The sequence below is a fragment of the Lissotriton vulgaris genome, chromosome 2_1 (genome assembly GCF_964263255.1).
Source record: "Lissotriton vulgaris chromosome 2_1, aLisVul1.2, whole genome shotgun sequence".
In the NCBI taxonomy this organism is placed as follows: Eukaryota; Metazoa; Chordata; class Amphibia; order Caudata; family Salamandridae; genus Lissotriton; species Lissotriton vulgaris.
The window spans coordinates 2,029,744,265-2,029,768,409 of record NC_141687.1 but is presented as its reverse complement, the minus strand read 5'-3'; the positions used below and the strand labels follow the sequence as shown (position 1 = coordinate 2,029,768,409).

Genomic DNA, 24,145 nt, shown 5'->3' with positions numbered 1-24,145 from the left:
GCAAGAAGGAAAGAAATTAAGGACAAATTTAGGGGGAGATGGGTGTGGATCAGGGCGGTATGGTAGAAGGAGAGGGGAGGCCTGTGTGGAGTCATGGGAATGTAGGGGGTTAGGGAAGAAAAGAGGGGAGGTGGTTGAAGACATCCTGTCATCGAGAAGAGGTGGCTGTGAGGAAACGGGCATCTGGCAGAGTGAGGGGGGTTGGGAGAATGAGAAGCTGAAGAAAGGAAGTGGTTCTGCTGTGCCCGAGGGAGGGAAATGGAAAGGGTTACCAAGGGGGGAAAGGGGGTAGCACAGCACAGCTGGAGGAGTGGGGGGAAGGAGAGATATGCAATGGGTTTGTGGAGAAATCGGGGTGAATAACGAGGGGAGGAGGGGGTAGAGGAATGGGGGGAAAGAGGAATAAGGGGAGCGTAGGAAAGGTTAACCGGGGGAGAGAGTTGGAGGAGAGGTGGACTGAAAAGGGGTGTGGCAGGTAGGAGTATGGGTGAGGTGAAGAGATTGGGGAACTGGGATGGTGCAGATTGGACGAGGAGCGTATTAGTTAGAGGTAAGGCTGAAGTGATGAAAGGGGGGCAAACTGTGAGGGGGGAGGCATAGGTGAGGAGGGCACAGGGGAGGGGGAGGGAAGAGGGCTACCTGTGCTTCTCGAGGGTGCACCCTGATGGTATGTAGGGGGGTCAGGGGAGGAGAAAGTGAGTAGTGGGTGGAGCTAGATGAAGAGTCAGGGGATAACCCAGTCACAGAGGAGAGGAGTAGGGAGGGGAAGAGGTGGTCAAAGAGCAAGAGACAGGTGTCTTTGCCTTGGATCATGACACTACCGTTGTTATAGAGTGAGATAGTGAGGTAGCTGTTGAAACGCGCAGAGGGGGACATTTTTAGTTGTTTGCCATGAGGGATAGAGGAGGAGGAGGTGACGTTAAGGGAATTATATAAGCTGGTGGACCAAGAGGGGTTGTCGTGAGTGAAGAAGATGAAATCGTTTGTGAGCCCCCCAAAACGACCATTGTAAAATTGATCAACAAAAAGGGAATCAGGGAAACGTTCAATAGTGTTATGCTTCAACCGTTTTACTGAAGCTTTCGTCTGGTTGGGAGGATACATGATTTTGTAGCAGTTAATTCCAGCCTTAACTCGAGTGGTGGCCATGTTGGGAAAATGAGACGGGAGAGGTAGGGGGGTATATGAGAAGGGTGTTACTAGGAAAGCGGTGGTGATGAGAAGTAAAAGGACATGAAGGGGGCACATATTCCAGATGTTGGGTGAAGAAATCAGAACTAATGTGCCGTCAGGGAAGTGGGGTGGGTATTTGATGGGCCCTTCAACTTGGTATGCATGATGTCACCTGGCACTAGAAAAACAAAGGAATTGTTTGCATATGATAGGACCAACTGGACCACTTTCAGAACCATCACAAAGCAAATTTGGTCAAAGTAGAACAGATTATAAACGAACACCCAGTGACCACTGGTGATCACTGAACTTAGCATCAGCCTGTGACAGAATCCCATTCGGCACCAAACGTGTTGTACGCCCATAATCTCAACAGACTACTATTGCACTCTAATCTCCTGAGAATAACTAACATTAGGGGCAAAGAGCATGGGGTGGAACAAAATCTGACTAACAAGTTCTAAATATGCAAAAATCTGACTAACAAGGTCTAAATATGCACAACAACCTCGTCATCATAAGACCACCTTTAGCGGAACTCAGAACAGGGTGCGTAACTCATACTAAATGGAAACCATTTCCAAGCACCACATGTCCGTATAAGGGCCAGGCGCCCTACATACCTCGCAGTCTTCCAGCCCAACCGGCCATCTCAGCAGGGGGCACAGATGCTTGAATCCATACTGTCAATGTTGCTGCAAAGGCAGCGGGAGTCCTAATTCCATCAGAACTGACTCTACTGATAAAGTGGTCTAAACGAAGCAGCTGACACTACTTGCTGCACAGCTGTTAAAGGTCTGAACGGTGCAACTGGCAATACTTGCTGCACAGCTGTTGATGACCTAAACGATGTAGCTGGCTCTACTTGCTGTGCAGCTGTAAAAGGCCTAAACGGTGCAGCTGGCACTACTTGCTGCGCAGCTGTAAAAGGCCTAAACGGTGCAGCTGGCAGGGCCGGTCCTAGGATATGTGGGGCCCCGGGCAGAATATGAACATGTGAGGCCCCTAAGCAGAGACCACGTGGAATCGGATCGGGCCGGCTAAAGAAAGGTTTTTGTTTTTTTGTATAATTAAATTAAAATGAAACCAAACTGCACACCCTCGACTGGGTTTTGTCAATGGTTCTTAGCTGTTTAAGCTAAATGAGCAACAGCAGTAAATTATTTTCCTTTCACCTTGTTGCGTTGAATTTGAATTTGAATTTAAAACATTTGTAGAGCGCAACATACACCGTACGGTTTCTTGGCGCTAGTGGGGGGTCCAGCAACTGAGGTGAAGTGAACCTGTCGCAGAGCAAGGAGGGGCCCAGTTACCCGGAGAAGGCCTGTTTAAACAGAAACGTTTTTAAGTCTTTACGGAAGGAGACATATCGGGTGGCAGAACGAAGGTGGTCGGGGAGAGAGTTCCAGAATATGGGAACCAAGGTAGAGAAATTGGCTCCACCCCACTTTTTACGTTTGAAACGTGGGATTTGCAGGAGAGACTTGGAAGAGGAGCGAAGCTCTCTGATCGGGACGTATTCATTTATCAGAGAGGAAATGTAGGCGGGGGCAGTGCCCTGGCGGGCCTGAAAAACCATGCAGCCGGTTTTAAAAAGGGGGCGTTCCTTGACAGGAAGCCAATGGAGCTCCTTGAGGAGGGGTGTGGAGTGGTGAAAATGTGGGAGACCATAGACCAACCGGGCCGCCTGGTTCTGGACCATCTGGAGCCTCCGCAGACTGTATGCCGGAATGCCGTTGTATAGGGCATTGGCATAGTCCTCTCAACCCGGTATTTAAGGTCCCACACGCCAAAAACACCTGGGCGCGGAATTGGAACAGAGTTGATCTTCCCTCCTTGACCTCCCTGCTTCGGAATTCCACCCCGACCCTCTCTGGTCTTTCATCCCACTCTCAAGCCATCGCCATTAACACCTGGCTGGCTCGAGGTTGTGACTCAGTGGCTCCTTTGCGTCGTATTTCCATCCGACGACCCAAGCACTCTAACAGGTGGTTTAACGACCGCCTAAAAGAGCTAAAACTGACCGTACGACAAGCAGAGAGGCAATGGAGAAAAAACTATTGCCCCTCATTAAAAACTCATTATCTTACATTACTTACCGAGTATAAAAAAGCCATCCTAGTCGCTAAAACCATCTACTTCTCCACTAAAATTATGACAGCAGAAAATAAACCTCGGGAGATTTTCGGTATAGTGAACGACTTAGCCTTTTCTGACAGAGCCTCACCCCAAATCCCTCCATCCCAGCCCCTGTGTGACCAATTAAACACCTACTTTCTGGACAAGATCGCAACCATCAAGGCCAACATACCCCTCCCCTCGTCTGCCTTTGTTGATCCTTCCCCTCCCACTGTTCAATGCTATCTTACCTCCATTCCCCCCCTTACTGAGGAAGTATTCCTAGAGATACTCCCCAAAGTAAAATCGGGTTCTCCGGCAGACATCTGTCCGGCACGAATCCTGCAACAGATTTACTCCTCTTGTCCCGAACCCCCCATCACTCTCCTTAACAGTTCCCTCACGCAGGGAGTGGTGATCCCCGCGCTTAAATCAGCCACCTTAGTGCCCATTCTAAAGAAGCCTGACGCTGACCCGTCCATCTCAGCCAACTACTGCCCCATCTCCCTGCTGCCCTACTTGGGCAAGGTGCTTGAGCGCCATGTCACCTCGGTACTCAGCGCCCACATGGAAGCATATGGGGGTCTGGCTTCCCGCCAGGCCGGCTTCCGCCCCAGGCACTCCACCGAATCAGTCGTGGTGTCGGTCCTAGACAACCTCAGGAAGGGCATGGATCACAACAAACACCAGGCGCTGGTGCTCCTCGATCTCTCCGCCGCCTTTGACACGGTGGACCACACCATCTTACTGTCCCTTGTCAAGGCGGCTGGAATTGAGGGCTCAGCCCTGGTCTGGCTATCCTCCTTCCTGAGAGACCGCACCCAGGCGGTTCGGCTGGGAGACTTCACGACCACCCCACTTCAAGTCACCTGTGGTGTTCCCCAGGGTTCCTCTCTTTCCCCCTTACTGTTCAACCTTTACATCTTTCCTCTTATCTTCGCACTTCAGCAGCTGGAGGTCACCGTGTACAACTATGCGGATGACCTCCAGCTCATCTTTGACCTTTCTTCTTCTCCCCTTTCTGTCTTAAATTTCCAGTCTATTATGATTTTCATCAGGGACTGGATGAACCACAACCATCTCAAGCTGAACCCGGATAAAACCGAGTTGGTTCTTACCGGTGGTTCTTCCAGTCCCTGGAACTCTTTTTTCTGGCCCTCCTCTTTTGGTCCTTCCCCCACTCCTTCAACTACAGTTAAAACACTGGGTGTTAAAATGAACAACCAACTCACCCTCCATACACAAATTAGCTCTGTAGTTTCTTCTCGTTTCCTCACCCTCCGAACTATCCGCACTGTTTCCCGCTTCTTCTCCCCCCAGGAACTTAAGTTGATCATGGCCGCGCTGGTGATCTCACGGCTGGCCAATAAGTAGCTCTTTCACACACATTTGCATAGAATCATAACTGGAATGCAGGACCATTGCTCTTTGTGCTCTGCAGAGAGGCCATATTTTGAATGATCATGTAATCTGAAAACCTTTTTGACCCACAGACAGGCATAATGTGAAAGTTGTACCGCCTTTATCCTCAACTCCGAAGTGCTCAACTGTAGCCTGTTATAAATACCTGGAGGCGACAGTACAAAGGGTGCATCATCCAAGAGTAATATGCTGTGAAATGAAATACAGAAACACACATGCTGAAAATAGCTAGCACTCTTGAGGAAAGCAAGATTAATTAAAGCATGTGAAATATAAACCGGAACAAAATCACAACATTGTTTTACCCTAACATCAGGCCCACTGGAATTATGTGGCAGGGTGAGTAAATTATGCGGCATGAAAATGCAAATTATGCGGCATAATCCGGCACATTTTGAAATAGTATTACTTCATTTTTTTGCCATTTTTAAACTTGGTAACACTGTTTGGGAACCGTTTGCACCCCATTAGTACCAATTTAACACCCAAATTTAGCCGTGAGAAATAGGAAGTTGACCATTCCAGCTTTTCAAAGGGCCTTCCCACATGCGCAAGACGTGTTGCTGCGTTTTTAGTAACTTTTGAACTGTTTGAGATAGAAAGCAATTTTGTTGTTAAAATCTGTAGATTATGCAGCAGATGATGGATTATGTGGCAAATGCATCAAATGCATAATTGTGCAGAAATCGCTGCACAATCGCATTATTCCAGTGGCCCTGCCTAAGATGCAGCATCAGACTGGGAAAGAAAATAGGCCCCAGTACCAAAATAAATGGGCCCCCATTAGTGAGTTAGTTAGCTAGAAAAGTGTCTAATGTTTGCAAATTAGGGCAGTTTAAAACTTGTAAAGACATGCTGTATAAGTTTTGGAAGCCTGCACTGATTTTAGTTTTCTGCAGGCAATAAAAGCTTTAATATCGTGAAAATCAACAGTAAAAACTGGCTCACCTGACCATAAAGCAGGTCAACAACTAGCCTAAAAAACGACCAACATACTGACCTGACAGCAGGGCTTTAAGTGGGATGAAAAAACTAGGGGGGGTCTTTCACAGGGGCAGGGCTAACGTAGTTAAGGGAGTGGCTTAAAAACATGTAAGCTATATAAATCTGTACTTAGCATAGTGCGCCGCCCAACTGGTATTTTGCTGCTTCTGTCATTGCTTTCAGATAAATATTACAACAAGTAAAATTACACCTATAACATGCCAGTACTATTGGCTTTGTCAATGATTATCAGTTGCATACGATAAATAAGCAACATCTATGGCTTCCTTGTATAAAATATCGAAAATGCTCCAGTTTTGACATGATGAGACTGAAAGAACTATAACGAGTGTTGTTGAAGTTGCATTAAAGGCAGCAGAGAGTTGTGCTGCTGCAGAGTTAAGATTTGTGTTTTCACTCTGAGGGTGACTGTAAAAATGGAGAGCGGCCCGTCTCATCACCTGCTTTTCTGAACTTTCATTTGTTTTGCAGACACTAGATTAATGTTTTTGCAGGAAAAGTTAAGGCCCCTTTTCAATGTCCATATTAATTTAATACCAGGTCTAAAACTCAAGTAACCCAGCAGACGTTAAACTCTGCTCCATCCACTTTTGCATGCTGATACTGCTCCTCTGCATGCACCTCTTGTCTCGTTGCCATACTCACACCTATCTGCTCCACCCCACCCCTGTTATTCACTCCCTGCTCCCTTTCCACTTGTCCTAGGTGAGGAGTTTCCATTGTGATGCGCCGCCATTCTTTTGCTCTGCGCCCAGCAAGATATTTTGCCTTTCATTCATACAGGGGCAGGGCGCACTTCCCAGGCAAGGGCACTTCAATTAACTTTCTAATCACTGTCATCGACATGCAGATGCAGCCATTAGGCCCACAGAGACAGGACTGCAGGGGAGAGTGATTAAAAAAAGAAGAAATGTAATCGCTTGGGGGGCCCCCTGGGCCCCGGAACTCTGGAGTCATTAAAGGCGCGAGGCCCCAAGGCTGCCAGCAGGCGCGGGGGCCCTGGGCAGCTGCCCATGCTGCCCATGTCTAGCGCCGGCCCTGGCAGCTGGCACTACTTGCTGCACAGCTGTAGATGAGGCAACAGCTTCCTCCTGATGGCCTTGTACTCCTCCTTCTCGGTCAGCCTGAAGGTCTGCGCTGTGTGGCAAGTCTTAAGACAGCGGGAACACAAGCAAGGGTTGTGTAACAAATGCCCATATCCAGGGTGGGAGTTTTACTAGGAATCTGTAGTGGAATAGATTGAGATGGCTATAAACTCTATTCCCAACCCAAGATGGCCGCTATAGAAAAGTTCTTTCTTTGCATGTGGTGAGCTTCTGGCTCAGTCCTCTTTCTGTTTTAGTGAAGGCAAAAGTTCAGTCCTCTTTCCCTTTCTGCGATTAGGGCATGTGAGGACAGCCTCCACTCTGCCCTGCAGTACCTTCTAGATGGATGGGCCAGAAAAGTAAAGATGGCCGTCCAATTCAATCTGTGCAGCAGGAAACCTTCCACATTTGGCAACACAGAACTAGAAACTCATGATATACTAAATATAAGTTCGAATAACCCAGCAAGCTAGCCCAGTAAAATAAATACAAATAAAAGCTAAAAATAAAGATCAGAAAATAAAAATAAAAATTACAAATAGAGGCAATAGGGTTTTCTCGAAGTCGCCGATATGGGCATTGTACAATGTCTTAGTAGAGATGCAGAGAACATCAGGACCTCCCTGAAATGATCGATGGCTCCATTGGAGCTGTGGAGGAAAGCCTAAACAACCACTTCCAAAGGGATCCCCAGAGGTGATCACATCGCTGTGCAATTGGTAAAGTCAAACGAAAACAATGTAGCGGGGAGTGGCTGGGCAGTGTCTTGTTCCTCGGAGCCTTCGCTCACAGCCAGGCCCCCAGTCCCTCGAACCTCGCGAGGATCACAGCGCAATGACCACGCTTCCCCCGAACCGCCGAGGGGCACCACACAGTCCTTAGCAGTGTTATGTAGTATCTGGTTTATGGTATTCTGCATCTTTCCCGATTCTCTGCCCCTGCTGCTCAGTCAGAGTAGTGTACTGTGTGGAATGACAGTTTAGAGAACAAATGGCAGTGGCAATATAGCACAGGTCAGCACCTCCGTATTATCTTCCAATAAGTATTACAGTATATACATACGTACATGCTTGCTCAATGTAAAAACACTGTGCCACTCACCCAGTGTTAACACATATAGAGAAAAAACAAGTTCTATCTCTATAATTCAAGACAAAATATTGATTACAGAGCAAAGTCACAAGTTAGTCAACCGACCTTGTCGTAAGTTAATTTTAATGAACACTGCACCATGCAATATATATAACAAAGTAAGCAACCTTTTGATGACAAAGGGCAAACACGCAAATGAAACCACCAACAACGGACACTAGACTGATTCACGGACGAACCGTTTGTGATTGATAATTCAACCAGAAGGCAGGATTATCGCCATTTCTGTAGTTTGTCCCGAATAACCTAGGGATTTAAACATCTTCACTTACCTTTGTTTCGATTTCATTATTAAAGCCTTGAAAAAGTCATCTACACGACGAAACATTTGTTGGCTGTCTTCAACAACACTACAAAATTTTGTGTCAGCACATTAAAGATCTTTTGCGTGTTGCCCTTTGTACTCAAATGGTTATTTTTTTATATATATATTAAATACCATTTTATGTTTCTGCTTCTCGTGCTGCGAGAAAGCAGAATGGTATGCCTGGTTGGGGGTGGGCGGGTGGGGATTGGGAGGAGTGGCTTGCCCAATGTTATGGGTCCTGACTGTTTGGTCGGCCCTCTGGGACCGGCCAAACTAGTCATGCGCCCTATCCCAGAGGGCCGACCAAACTAGTCATGCGCCCTATGGATTTTCTCTATGCAGGCTGCATGCAGCCTGCATAGAGAAAATGGCCTCCCTACAAGCGCCCAGCTGGGCACCGTCCGCACCAATTACAATGCTGCCATTGCAGGGTTTTGATTGGCTTAGGGGAGGGGAGGGAGAATGCCTGCTTAATGTTCCTGCCAGAGGCAGGAGAGCAGGAAAACGCGGGCGCGGGACCCAGTAAGGTACGTTTTTTTATCCCCCCCACACAAACCCCCACGTGACCCCCCCACCTGCGAGACATGCGAGCCACGACTGAATGAGGCGCTCCTGGTGGGGCCAACTACAGAACTTACTACAAGACCAACTTAACAACTAAGATCAATAAAACCTTCATCTATAAGCTAACCTCGGATACTGGATTTCCTCTCTACATAATAACATATTTTTGACGATGATTTGGCGAAAAAACTCAGTGTGCAAGGTGTTTTATGAAGCTATTCTACAGAGAGAAACTGAAAAGACTACAAAGAAAATCTCCAAAAGAGCTTCTCACCCGAGATATCTCTGAATACTAAGGTGCCTTGTATGCCTTCAAGAAGAATAGAGAACTATGAGGACTCTGAAGTCACGGTTCACTATGCACCTTAAAGAAAATTGGAGGACTCTGAGGAAATACATAAACATTACGATTGTGTAGAAATTAATCCCAGGCCTAGGGCGGCGTGGACTGCCATGATGGTAGACCTCCAGGGGGACGCTGATCAAACCTCCCAACCAGCTGAACAGCGAGACACACCTCGAGCGGCAGTGAGCATCCCTAGCCCTGAACTACAAAGTACAGTACATTCATAGATAGCGTAGGCCACATGGGAAGGATCACCTCCTGTCAGAAATCATGCAGCTCTAAGGGACTGAACGGATTTACGGGGGGAGGGATATTGTTTACCTTTAAAGTAGTGTTTACACTTTCTGGCATTGCAGTTGATATCTACCACAAATGTTTGATGTGCTTTTAGTGATGTTCGGTTTCAATTACTGAATTGTGCATGGAATATTTGAAAGGTCTATACTTTAATTTGTGATGTAATACTGTGTGTACTAATGGAAACTAAAATTCAGGGGTGTGGAATTTATTAAAATATCTACTTGTCGGGGGGCGTGGCCAGGATGACAACCTGAGAGGACGCTCGACCGCGAGGCTCCCCGCTCCAAACTCCCTATCGTGACCTTTTACTGAGCGCCAAAGCCCCTTTTCAGTGAATACCGCAGTCGAGTGCTGCGGAGTGATGAGCGACTGCCTTTAGGGTGCCGGCGGAGCATAGGAGCCACCATGCTGGAGGAGACACTGCTTGGGGGTTGCGCCTGCACCATGGCGGCCGAGTAGACGGAGGTGCCGTGAAGCCCTCTCACTGCCCGTGAGCTCCCTGAGGGGCGCCCTGCCGAGAAGGTGGAGGTTGGAGATTGCCGCTGGAGGAGGGAGTGTGTGGCGGTGCTGCCGGGCGATGCCACCGCGGGTGCGGCCCCCAGGGGAGTCACGAGAGGCAACAGGAGAGCTGGCCGCGGGAGCCATGAAAATTGAGGCCCAAGCTTCAGGGCCTACTACAGTGCGGTAATGCTTTGCTTCCCCGAGCTGGCGCCTGAAGACGACAGGAGCGGTTGGGGCCCAGCCTGAGGCAGACGATAATGCTGCAGCGCAGGGGGCCTGACCACAGGGGCTACTGAGACCGAGGCGGAGTGATGGCGCGAGGCCCAGCGACACGACAAGCCTCGGAGATGCAGATCTGGCCCTTTGGTGACCGGGCCTGAACGCGGGCCTACCAGTTACTCGCTCCTGCCCTGCGAGAGACCCCTCAAAGACAGTGAGGTGAGGCGAGGAGGGACGGAGGGCCCCGCCGCAAGCCTGCAATAGCATACCTGGGGTCTCGCCCGTGAAAATTGCACTGAGAAGAGGCCCGACGAGAGGCGCATCGACCGCAGTCTGCGCAGCCTGGGCGGAGATACGGCCTGCTTCACTCTGGCTTGGTGGAGCCGGCTGGGGCTCCCTAACCTGGCTGCGTGGGCTCCCCCCTGCTCCACACGGAGAGCTTCTTGAGGCCTGAGATCCCTGGGACCTGGTGTGCGGTCCGGCAGAGCGTGGCCCTCGCGGGGAGTAGAGAGAGGCGGCAAGGGGCATACCTTGCGAAAACACAACGAGGAAGGAAGCCGTGGGCCTAAAACTCGACTCTCGCCACCCAGACACCACCGGAGCAAATTGGTAGGCGTCCCACGTAGGCGCCATCGCCCGTTTCATCCTGGGTGACAGGCATTTGGCCCCCCCCTGGCTTGCGCTGACAGCAAAACATGGCCACAGTGGGGCGTAGAGGAGGGTGCACCATAACAGAAATGCTGGTCAAGGGCACTCCCAAAGGGAGAAGAACCCCCCAGCGGCGAAGGAGACCATGGTGCAGGAGGGAGAAGGGGCCCCCATCACTAAAGTGTTTTTGAAAACTTTATTTAACTCCCTGCGTGAGGATTTTCAGGCGCTAAAACAAGACATGGCCGGGGAGCACCGTGAACTGCGCCGAGATGTTGACGGTCTGGGGGAGCGAGTGGCGGCGGTGGAAGAAGCGGAACAGACTAGGGGCGAGGAGGTGGAGCACCTTCAGCAGGAAGTCCTCCGTCTTCGTGAACAGCAAGTTGACCTGCAGGCACATGCAGAAGATCTTGAAAACCGCTCTCGGAGGAACAACATCAGGGTACGAGGCGTGCCATCCAAGGCAGAAGGGGACAGTGTCACAAGCTTCCTGCAGGGTATGTTCCAGGAGATTCTAGGGGTGCCCGACGACTTTGAAATCCGCATCGACAGGGCGCACAGGGTGGGCCTGGCACGCCGCGCACCTGCTCCCCCACCTGACATTCTAGCCTTCCTACCTGATTTCCCCCTCAAAGAGCGAATCCTGAAGGAGGCGCGACAGAAACAGCCTTTCTACTAACAGGCATCAGGTGGCGCTGTACCTGTACCTGCATATTATGAGTGGTTATTGCAAGTGTTAAAGCAGTATAGTGGTTTCGAGAACATTGGTGATAAGGATATGGGACATTTTGTGTATCGATTTGTGTATGGTCTGAAACCGGAGATTAGTCAGATGATTCAATGGCACATGTAGTGCTGGCAGAGTAAAACGATAGATGAAATTTTGAAGTATGACAAAGATTGCGGAGATGACATTGAGGCAAGGCGTACAAAGTTAAAAGAGAAAATGATGTGGGCACAAGTGAAATTAGCAGAACAGCAGGAGATTAAATTGAATACCCAGACTGATAATCAGGTGAAAGAGCAGAATCAGAATGATCAAGTGGCGAATGGTTGTAGAGTAAGAGGATGAATGAATAGAGAGGAAGCGAAGAAGAAGTTTCCTTGTCATGCATGCGGAAAGCTTGGACATTGGAAGAACAAGTGTAAGAGCATTCAGAATAATAATGGGCCAAATCAAAATTTAAATCCACAGATGCAGAATGAAGTGGTGATGAATCAGCTGCAGCACGTAGTTACTCCACAGTATCAGGTGCCACCAGCTTCTATGCCAAACCTTGTGAACCCTCAAAGACACAGTGCGAAAGCCGGATTAAAGGGGGAAAGTGGTAAGAAAAATTCTGTGGTTACACAATATTTTTTACAGAACGATGATGACGAAGACAATTATGTGCAATGACGGTGCCCGAGGGGGGAGGAAGAGGAGTGCGTGCTTGGCGCATCCTTGCCGGTAGATCAGTCAGGTCCATTCATTGATGGGAAAGTGGAAGTTACTGATATCACTTTTCTATTGGATACTGGTGCTACTCGGTCTACTGTGAGAACAGCAGACATCCTAAACCTACCCCTTTCGGGAGAGTCCATCCAAGTTGTAGGAGTGTCGAATCAACTGAATAGAACTCCAATCACAAAACCAATGGAGGGACATATTGGAAAGACATGCATCGGTTTTTATTTTGGCAATTCCTGTCCAGTAAATCTGTTAGGAAGAGAACTATTTTTTATTATTTTTTTTTGTCCTCATTTATGCGAACTTCAATGGTTATGGCAAGCAAGGTCACCTTGTATTGAGTAGTGTGGGGCCGCCCTTGGATAACGAGGTTAAACCATGTCTTAAGAACCTAAACATTTTTAGAGTTTTTGATTCCCTTGAATTTGTTGGATCGCATTTGTTGAAATCATTGGACATCCCTTCCTACCCTGCCACATAGTTCTTGCCCCAAAGATCCCAGTGCCTAGTTTGTTTACTTTCCCCTCTGGATTTATCCAGTTTCCTGACCTTATCTACTGAACAAAGTCAGTCAGCCACATTCGGAGAAGGTGAGAGAATCCAGTTTATACACACCTTGTGTCTAGCTAATAGAATTAGAATAAACAATAAGTATTTTTGGTTTTTACTTAAAACAATAGGTTCATTTGTATCCAGAATGCCAAAAATGACAGTAAAGGTGCTTACCTTAATATATGTGTCTAGAGCTTTATCAATGATCTTACCAATTTCATTCCAATAAATATCAAGATGAGCACATAGATGAGACTTGTGAATATCATTCGGCTTTGGCTCACCGCATTTTAGACACTTTTTCGTCACCTGGTTATTCATTTTGGATAATTTTTCAGGCGTCCAATAGGACCTGTGTAAAGTAAAAAGATGTTTTTTCCTAAGTGGTGCAGAAACTATAATATACCATAAAAAAAGTGCAGGATACCTGCCATAGCTGTTGCAAGTCTTGACCCGGAAAGATGTTCTTCCAAATGTCACCTGGCGTGGTGAAATCATCCTCATCTTTCTGGGTCAGGTACCAGTACCATTTCAATATTTCTTTTCGGGCTGGGTCTTTTCGTATTTCTTCCTCTAGTTTCCCAATGTATTCTGGGTTTGTCTCTTGTTCTTTAGACCAACTGGCCAACTGATAGTATTTAAACCTTGAGATATCCGCGTTGGTTATTTCGGATAATAAGTACCAGATCTTTAAGTTGACAAACTCTAAAAGTTCTCCCCATTTCACTATTCCTGCTTTTTTTAGTGGACCTGCTAGGGAGTCTTTCAAGCCTTCAGGTGTTCCAGGTGAATTCCATATTGGTGCTAACGGGCTATAATATGGAAACTTCCATAATCTTCTTATCTTGTACCATAATCTGTACGCTGATCCCAGTACCTTTTATTTTTTTTAAATACTTGCAGTGGCCAAACTTATAGAGACAGTGGTCATTATCAGTTACTGCTTTCCAATAGGCAAAGTAAGGTTCATGTGGTCTGAGAAGACTTCTGATGTTCTTGAAATGGTAGGCTCTGTAGTACGCCATCTATCTATTGTACAAAAGGAATTTCATGATCTACTGTACACCAGATGGTGTCGCTTTCCAAACCCCTGATGTGGATGTTATATACAAAATGTTTCTCGCTAAGCAAAGTACAGAAGTAGAAAGATGTATTCTTTGAAGACTGAAAATGAGTTACCAGAAAAGTTGACAACAGTGAATCAGAGAAAGTGTGGGATTTTACAGGAAAAGCTATTGGGCTGATGTTAAATGTAGAGCCAGTGAAAGTGATGGAGCAGGTGAGAAACAAAAACATTTTGTACCCCTACAATATTTTTCCCTCATAACTTTAATAATATTAATTGTGTGAAACATGTAAACTAATCAACAAAATGCACATTATATTAGACACTACACGTGGAAAAACTAACTGCTATTTGCAAAAATCTAATTTCTTAATAAATTATGAGTCGATCTAATATAGAACTGTGATAATGTAGATATAAAAGAGTAAACGCATGTATTTGTGTATATAGTAGAATTGTATTGTGGCAAAAGAATGCAAATGGTAAGTAACATTGCGTACATGTTGCTTCGCTAGGTAACACCTAACATGGGTAATTAGAATGGCGGGAGGTAAACAGAAGGGCTTAATTACTATATCTAATTTCTGTTATGTTTGTTTTCATATTAGTTCCCATTATGGCCTGATCGGCCTAGTGTGAAAAGTGGCTGTTAAAACGCGATGGTGGAAATAAAATTAAAGATGGCCCCCACGCATGCGTAAAGAGAGGATGCTCAGTCATGAGTGTATGGCCTATGCCCGGAGCAAGAGATGTCAAGGCCAGCCTGGCCTGCAACAGGAGTTGTGCCAAAGTTGTCTGCATTAAAAACCATGGGAAAGAATGGCCATTGAAACCTGAATGCGAGGAACTGTTGCAAAGTGCTAAACAAGTAGAAATGTGAACATTTGATGAAGTCATGAGAAACTGTGGTATGAATTTGCACTTTTACGAACTGGTTTGAGCAAGGAGGACATGAGGTGATCATCGCCACCCCTCCTTTGGACCAATGAGAGATGAGTGTAGCCCCTAAAAGTTTCAATTTTGGGTTTAGATAGTTAGCGAAAGGGTATAAAATAGCTTGTGTAGATGATCTCGGTGTGGCTGTTATTTTCGCACCACAACATGATGTCGGTTGGGACGATTTTTCTAATGGTGCAAGAGACTTTGACATTTTTGGACTTTGAACTTTGATGGGGAAAAGAAACGAGATCTGTCGCAGAGATTCTATGTCAGGAGGGAGACATCAAGGAGGTTAGAAAGGAAGTCAGCTTAGGAACCTATTCTATGTTCTGCAGTTCTATCATCGCCCTATGGCCAAGGGGTAATGAGTACTTTTCATTTTCTTTGCTTAAAATGTATTGAATAGTGTTTTAGAATGTACTTGTTTAATAAATCCTTTGCAATGAAATGAATCTAGATACAATTCTATAAATATAAACTCGAGTCTGTGTTTGTTAAAGTAAAGTCATGACGATTGAATGTTAAAAGTTATAAGAATATTGTGATTGAGCTGGACTTAATTGCCTCAACTGATTCCTACTAGTTGGTCCATCGACCAAATAGCGGAGTAACTTGATGTTGTTTTTATGACTGTTGGGCATTTAAATTTCAAATGTATATAATGTATAAAGTTACTGTATAGGTTAATAAGCTACCCCGCATGTCTTGCAGCTTCTCTACTTGACACTGATTCAGGGGCAGTGTGATTTGAGTGTGTGTGTGACTCGCGATGCTATGGGCCACAACGATGAGTAAAATAAAGAGATTGCTCCTGGATTGGTGATATAGATAGAGGGTTTTGTGTTAGACCCGCTGCATCAGATTTTTTCGTAGCAGTTATGGTTTCTATAGGCCAGTTTGGAGATTAATGATTATTGATGTTTTATGTTTAACACTATATATTGAGTTTGTATCATGTTATATGTAGTCAGAAATGTTGAAGCTTCCGGGAAGTAGGGAGTGGATATATGTGACAAGGTAGTCACATGGAATTGTGCATTGTCTGGTTTCAATATTGTGATAACACAGGAAGGTGTTATGTTAGGGAATTCTTGTATGAGTCGAGTTGAGTGAATAGCTTCAGCTATTCTTGTAAACTCTGGCCTTAATTCTCTGGAGCAGTATAGTCTCTACATGTGTTTTATCCCCAGAGAAACGGGTTTCCCTTTTGCTTGTTAGAAGGGTAAGCTGGAAGGAAGTGCTACTTTATCGGCAAAATGAAATTCTGTGGTAGGGTAGAGGTAAGCGCTGCCGACTGGAAATACAGAATTCTTGTATACTTGGACAAACTATCTCTTAGGTTTAGCGAAACAGACAATGGAAATGTATTTTGTGTTGTAATTAACTGATTTTTATTAGCCAGTCAGTCAGTCAAGAAAGCTTAATTTCTGGCGTACGACCATAAAAGCACATAAAATATTACAATACATTTGGTACAAAAGAGAAAGAAAAAACTAAAAGTAGCAAATGTTATATTAAAATACCATCATAAAACCGAGAGTGCAGATGCAAATTGTACAGAAGTTTGAGACTCAGCGTTGACTGCACCCCCTCTTATTAATTCTCGATACAAAAATAGTGCAAGCATTATTCAACAGGAGATATGTGTTTTAGATCACAGTGAAAACAATTGCAATATCCCTTGCTATCAGTTAGTACATAATAAAATTCTAACTTTGACTGTTGGCCCAAGGGCGTATTTTAAAAGAGCACGTTAAAAACGTTTGAGATATGGGACATTTAAAAGCAGTAAAAGATCGCAACCACCCAAGAGAGAAGAAAATTTACAAGCCAATATTCAAGCTATGAGAATATGCAAGCATGGCATAGCAGCGTAATTAGTGCACATTGGATTGATGGTTTTCTAAGTTCTTTTTCTTTAGGATGCCCCTACGGATGCACCACATCAAAAATAGAAACCTGGAAATAGCGAACACAAGTAATGGATTTGTTAGGTGTTTGAGAAGCCTAAAGGCCTCAATTTGATATCTAATCCCCAGATTTCTACAGAGCTGAAGCACCCACTTGGGCCTTGGTCACTGTAGGCAGGGCAAAAGAGAACACCATGAAGATCTGTTTCTTCAACTATGTCACAGTCTGGGCAATCTAGTTTGAGTGCTACTTGCCATTTGTTGGTGAATGCTCGGAGCAGGATCTCCCAGTGTCTAAATTGAAGGAACAGTTTCTTTGCAAGTTGTGGTCATATACTATCAAGTATCAGCTCCAGCCTGTGTTACTGTTTGACATCCAGGAACCTGGAGGTCAAACTATTGGAGTTAGTGCTCTGGCATAGTTGGGCCAGTTTGTGTTCTCTATAGCAGACAAGAAAAGCATTTTTGGGGATTGTAGGGCATATCTCTTCAGGTGTTAGCCACAGGAGTTCCTAATATGGACTAGCCAAGGTAGGTTCCCTGCCCCCAAAAGGGTCATGATATCCTTCAATTCCTCCCTGTAGTTGACTCGCTCTGGTGTGCTCCAGAGACAACGCCATTATAGAAGTGGTCGAGAGGCAACTACATCGGCTATGCGGTCAATTCTCAGGTCCATCCTAAGTGGTGTTAGTGGAGTACTCTTGGTGAGGCCTAACAATTGCCTTAAAAATAGATTCTCTGTCATGGATAGCAAATTTGATGGACAATGGCCCCAGAGTTCTGCCCCATATAAAGAGGCTCCCATAGCCTGTATTTTATATATTTCTGCTAGTGGGCCTATCACTCTCTGGAAGCAATTTTTGTGTATTTTTAGAATTCCCCCTCTAGACTGGGTCAGTTTTAAGTTAGCTTTCTTTACTTGTGCCCCCCAATCCATCGTGTCATTAAGTGTGAGCCCCAAGTAATCAAAAACGGACACCCTCTCTAGGGTCCTGCCTTCCAGTTGGGGATGTGGGCAATTGGTAGTATTATCATGGAAGACCATATATTTTGTTTTATGGAAATTTATCTCCGGAACCCTCTTCCTACAGAAAGCGCTAAATTCTTCAAGTACCCGCTGCATACCCATAGGTGATTTAGAGAGTAGCAGCGTATTGTCCGCAAACATAAGTGCTGGAATTTTGCGGTTCGCCAAACTCAGGACATTTATGTCTTTCCCTGCTAGTAGAGTTTCGATTAAACCATTTAAAAAGCGGGAGAATAGTGTATGGGCTAAAACACATCCCTGTCTCACCCCTTTCTCTACGGGAAAGGGAGCGGTCAATTCGCCTCTTTTGTCATATCTTATTCTCGCATAGTTGTCTTGGTGCAGACGTTTCAGCTGATAACAAAGATAATCTGGTACTCCCATATCGAGGAGCATGCCCCATAGCTGATCTCGCTGCACCATATCAAATGTGGATTTAAGATCCACAAATGTGAGATAGAGGCTGCCACCCTCTAAAACCACAATTTTGCAATGGACTAATTGCAATCTAAAGATATGGTCAATAGTTGAGGTCTTGGCGCTGAATCTGACTGGTAAAGGTGTTAGCAAGTTATTTACTTCTATCCAGCATTGCAGACGACCCAGAAGTACACTGGCAAACATTTTTTGGGTGACGTCTATGAGGCTTATTGGGCGATAGTTTTCTGTATTGAGTGGTGTGCCTTTTTTATAAATAGTAATAATTTCTGCCCCAGCCCAGGTCGGGGGCAGCGCCATGCCTAGTAGGATGGCATTGAATAATGACCATAAATGTGGTGCCCAAACTGCTAGATCAGATCGAAATAGGTCACCAGGTATCCTATCTAACCCAGGTGCCTTTGCTGGGGGTAAGTTGTCCAATGCCACTGTAATCTCCTTCATTGTGCAGGGAGGAGCGTTCACATTTAAGGAGTTTACTTCTACAGTGGCTAGTGCTTCACTGGATTCTTCAGCTCTTTCTGCAGACCTCGAATATAGAGATTCAAAGTGGGATCTCCAGACTTTTTCCCCCCAAATTTGGTCCAATGGCCGATTGGCCTTCAGGTTTCCCTGTCTTAACTACATTCCAAAAACCTTGCATATCATGGTCATCTAGGGCTATTTTAATAGCTTCCCATTTGTCTATTTCCCAACTGGTTTTTGCTCCAGCTGTGTTTTTTATATTGGACACTGGCTTCTTTTGCTTGTGGTTTATCATTCTTTTTCATACAAGCTAACAGGGCCTGCTTGGCTACCATGCATGCTTGAGTTTAGGATTCTGCCTGGTCTTAGCGCTATTGTAAAAAAAAAAGGTGCAATGTGGAGAGCAGGTTCTGGTGATTTTTTTCCATCGCCAGTTGCGATGCCAAGCTCCAACTATTTGCAGACAGTTGAAAAGCTGTTTCTAAGAAGGGGGCAATTTGTTGGTACCAGGTAGCCACTTTTTCCGTTGACTGTTCAGAGACCCCTCAACATACCCTCCTCCCTCCTTCAATCGATACTAAATTTGGGGTGGGATGTTGGGATGTGCTTTGATGGTCCTTGGGTGTGGGGAGAGCTATTTCTAGGGCCAGCGGGTTGTGGTCACTTTCATGTCGGAATTTGACCCTAAAATCTCTAGTCTTATGCCATAGTTGGACACCTACCAGGATGTAATCTATTATAGACGCCTGTCCCGGCTTATTAAAAGTAAAATTCCCCAGACTATCAGAGTGGAATCAACCGTTACAGGCCCTTAGTGAATGCTAAGTATAACTGAGTTCATCGGTAAGACTAGGGGAGTCCATGCCCTTGTTGGTTGGATGTTAGTTTCTGGGATCAACCACACTGAGTCTTCCTCTCTTGAAACAGGTGTGGTGATGCCATTAAGGGCTTGAATTAGCAGTTAAAATCTCCACCAATAATTATGTTGCAATTCTCTGGTAGGGTGTGGAGGAATGTGACGAGACAGTCAAGCGTCTGGGAGGTGTGCCCCTGACTCACTATTATATATCAGTTATCAAAAGAAAGGAGAATGCACAGAATGTCAGGGGAAGAGATCTCCAGCACTTTGGCATTGCATCCCAAGTGTACGCCCACCCAAGTGCATAAACCCCCGAGGGTCTACCCCTAGCTCCCTGGACGGCTGGGATATTATAAGTAGCGCAGCTCACTTTATGTAGTTTTGTCCTTGAGCATGTTTCCTGGAACAGGCACTGCTCGTGTTTATCTATGAATTCTCCCCGGGACTCAACTTGCAGTTTGTTGCCCAGTTTATCCTCATTTTTATTAATGTTGATAGGCCTCTTGTTAGTGGGATTTAGTCAGTCTACCAGGTCCAGAGAAATAAATCTGGTGTTAACAGGGTGTTATACGCCATTATTTTTTGCGTTCTCAGCCCATGTTTGACGTGGCATCATTCTGGTCTCTTAGTCCCTGGTTCTTATACATAATTCCTTCTTTGTCATGCATAGGCCTAGAGGGGTAGAAATATCCCAAAGGCAAAGATAGAATACCCCCAAACTTGCTTGAATGGCCCCAGTCCAGGATGTGTTGGACCATCGGGTATCTCTAAAATGAATCACAACACAGTCCTCCAGAATATCCTTACGTCTCTGCCCCAGCCAGCTAACCCTGCATGCAAATAGAATGTTGCTGTGTTCTTGATAGGGGAGAGGCCTGTATTTATTCAACCAAAAAATGGTTTTATTTTTAAGTTCAGAATGTGTCTCTTCTTGGCCTATATAAAGATCTGGTACACCAGCAATAATAGCAACATAGGGAAGAGATGCTGGAGGCAGATCTATGCAGGGGAGTAAGGATTTTGTTTCCCTGGGTTTAGGGTGTAGGGTAATCCTGGTGTCAACCTCATGATTACTTTGTATTTGATGTTTATTTGATGGGCCTGGTGTTACTATGGGCCCGATGTAGGTCACCCAATACCAGTCGGTAACGGCCGAAAATCGGTAATTTCGGCCGTTACCGACCGGTAACTTGAAAATGAGATGTAGGTGTTAAAAAATTTCCGAATCTGGAAATATGAATCGGAAAAAATCCGATTCTGTATTTACCGATTCCATATTTACGGAATCAGTATTTACCGATTCTGTATTTACCGAATCGGTGTTTACCGATTCCGTATTTACCGAGTCCTTATTTACCGAATCGGTAATCAAGAAACGGTAAAAAAGGCCCATCGAGATGTAGGAAAGCCCAAAAATACAGAATTTCAAGAAATTCTGTATTAAAGAGTCGGTATTTACCATGGACTGAAAGCAGGTGGTAACCAGGTGCAGGCTATAAAAAAGGGCCCAAAATGCAACAATGTTGCAAGAATGGCGGCATTCTATGTGATTGTGAGGCTACAAAGGCTACAGGCAGTAGGAGTGAGGGTCTGGCAAAGGGAGGAGCAGGTCTACAGACAGAGGATCACCATATTTCAACTGACTGAGCCTGAGATACTACAGAGGTACAGGCTACACCCCAGAACCATCCTGGACTTAATTAGGGACCTCCACCCATACCTGGATCACCCAACACCCAGGGCCCACGCCATCCCACCCCACGTGCAGGTGCTGTGCAGCATACACCTGCTTGCCTCTGGGAGCTACCAGAGTGTGATTGCTGCAGTTGGTGGTGTATCCCTGAGCTGCCTGTCCCGTTTCTTCAGGAAGTTCCTGGATGCTATGACTCAGAGAATGACACATTACATCCGGTTCCCTGACACACCTGCGGAACTTGCAAAAACAAAAACTGACTTCTATGGACTGGCACACTTCCCGCATGTGATAGGCTGCATAGATGGGACCCACATTCCACTATGCCCACCTGCAGCCACTGAACACATCTAGAGAAATCGGAAGTCGACGCACTCCATGAATGTGCAGGTGATATGCAATGCTGCCAACATCATCACTGACATAGTGGCCAAATATCCAGGGAGCACGCACGACTGTTGGAGATTTTGGTGATGGATATCTGCTAGGTAAATACGTGTAACACACCCTGATATGAATGGTAGATGTATGTGTCATGTGTATGCAACTCATGGACCTCTCATCCTCTCCTAGGCGATAGTGCATATGCCCTGCGTTCCTTTGTGCTCACGCCATACCTCAATCCAACTAACAGAGCCGAAAGGTGTTACAATGTGGCACACAGGTCAACTCGCAACGTAGTGGAGCGCACATTTGGACTCCTCAAGAGCAGGTTCCGCTGCTTCCACAAGAGTGGAGGAGCACGACAGTACACCCCCATCACGTGTTGCAAGATAATAGTGACCTGTGCCATTTTGCACAATCTTGTCACCAAAGAAGGCACTGAGGTGAGGTGACACATCACGAGGACATTGATGATGACCAAGAACATGTAGACCCCCAAGCAGCAGGAGCAGCAGCGACAGATGGAAGATTGAGACGGACAGAGATTACACGTAGATATTTCTAGGTAATGTATGACACACAGACAGGAATAGTGTTTGACAATTGTAGTTTAATATTCACTACATCTGAGTCAAAATAGGGAAGCCATTGTCCTTAAATGTCCATCTGCACGACTGCGTGTGCTCAGTTGCCGTGACTTTGAGCAGTCCTGTGCATTCCTGGCAATGTTCAATGTTTACGGCCACGCACTACATTCCGGGATTGACGTGACAGGGATTCCAAATCTTGGCTGGGGCCTGACTCAGCAGTGCTGCGCCGGCCGCTCCTGCGCACCTCTGATACAGGTGTGCTGGAGCCACTCCTGCTGGTGGACCCCTCTGTCTCCTCCACACCCGTGTCCCCAGCATTGGCTGTTTGTGTTGTGAGCATCTGCTCCATCGCAGAGGTCACTCTTCCCATGCCCCTTGTCAAGTCTGTGCAGCAGTGCACAATTGCATCCTGCATGGAAATTGAGCGGCGGCACAGTAGGGATGTGGATGTTGCAAATCTGTTTAGTGCCTTGGACTGCTCCCGCATATACTGCCGCTCCCTGCGACGCTCAAGTTGACCCCTGTCCAACTTATCTGACAGTACACCCATGTAGGTGGAGATGTCCGACATCCCTTTGGAAATTGCCTCCAAACTACAGGCAATGTGGCCTATACCCTTATCAATATTTGTCATTTTCGTGTTCATGCTGCGCACCTGCCTATGCACAGCCATCAGTGCCTTGGCCTGCACGCGCTGTACTTTGACCATTGTGGCCTCCAGGCCACAGAATACGCTCCCACCTTCCTGCCCATCGCCAGCCTCACGTGCCCTCCTGCCAAGGACACTGGTGCGCGAGGCGCCAGCTGTGATCTGTGATCTGGGCTTGTCAGCCACAGGTGCTAATGTCTCATCTGCAACATCCTCATCCTTCTCATCAGAGGTTTGCAGGATCCTCTGTGGGGGCACATCTGCCCTACTCATCCTTCCCTGCATGGTTGACCTAGAAGTTGGTTTGGGTGTCAGTGGTGTGCTTTCCACCTCAGGAGAACCAAACAACAGAGGTGATAGCGGGACAGGTGTTGAGGCTCGCTCTGGTGTAGAGGCTTCCTGGGTTGTGTTGTTGCCTCCTTCTACTGCGCTCTGACCTGTGCTTTGTTTCTCCTTCTCACTTCTCTTAGTTGCTGGTGCCCTCTCCTCCCTTGGTGGTGCTGAACATCGTGAGGACTCTCCTGTGGAATGAAATTGACATAGGGTCAATGTTGTTGTTCACCTGTGTGTACTTCTTAAATAAATACTTTACACACATTTTCCCAGTGTACACAGTGTGTTTGGAGATGTGTGTGGCATGCCTAGCTGAGTCTTGTGGTATATTCATTGCATGTTTGTACTCATGACTACGTCTCCCATGATACATTGCTGGCCCCAAGTATGAGCTGTTCTGCAGTGTCATGACTCTACACAGTGGGGTACGGGTTCAGGGTAGTGGTTGGGGATTAGGGTACATGCATCTTACCTTGTTTCTTTGATGCTCTGGCTGTACTATCCAGGTCTCCAATCCCATGGATGCATTCTGGCTCCAGGGTAGTTTCAACAAGCTCCTCCAGCTCTGATAGTTTTGGCGCTTTGCTCCTAACACCTCCTGTCACACCAGCATCCTTTTTTTGGGCTGCAATCTTCTTTTTGATTATGATGCGCAGGTCATACCATCGCTTTTTAATGTCTTCGATCTCCCGGTGAGTCACACCAATGGCATTAACTTTGCCCTGTATGCCAAGCCATATGTTCCTCTTCACAGACTCTGCAACATGCAGAGACTGTCTTCCAAATATTTGGTTGTAGTGACTCACTATTTCTTCAACAGCCACCTGCAGTTCTGCTGGGCTGAACTTTATCTTCCTTTTGCGCTCCCCACCATCATTTTGGCCTTCCTGGGACTCCATTCTGTAGCACTGCTGTGCTCTGGATGCTCTGCTCCTCTCACCTCAGCTCAA

General features: G+C 46.2%; 1 protein-coding gene across 1 annotated transcript in view; it reads left to right on the top strand.

Moving 5' to 3' along the window:
• The window catches only part of BLOC1S6 (biogenesis of lysosomal organelles complex 1 subunit 6), a 308,964-nt gene that overhangs the window by 77,803 nt on the left and 207,016 nt on the right, over positions 1 to 24,145 (top strand). The window contains exon 2 of the mRNA XM_086958261.1: positions 12,036 to 12,168. Coding sequence (XP_086814387.1) covers positions 12,036 to 12,168 — 133 coding nt within the window. The remainder of the gene's footprint in view (positions 1 to 12,035; positions 12,169 to 24,145) is intronic.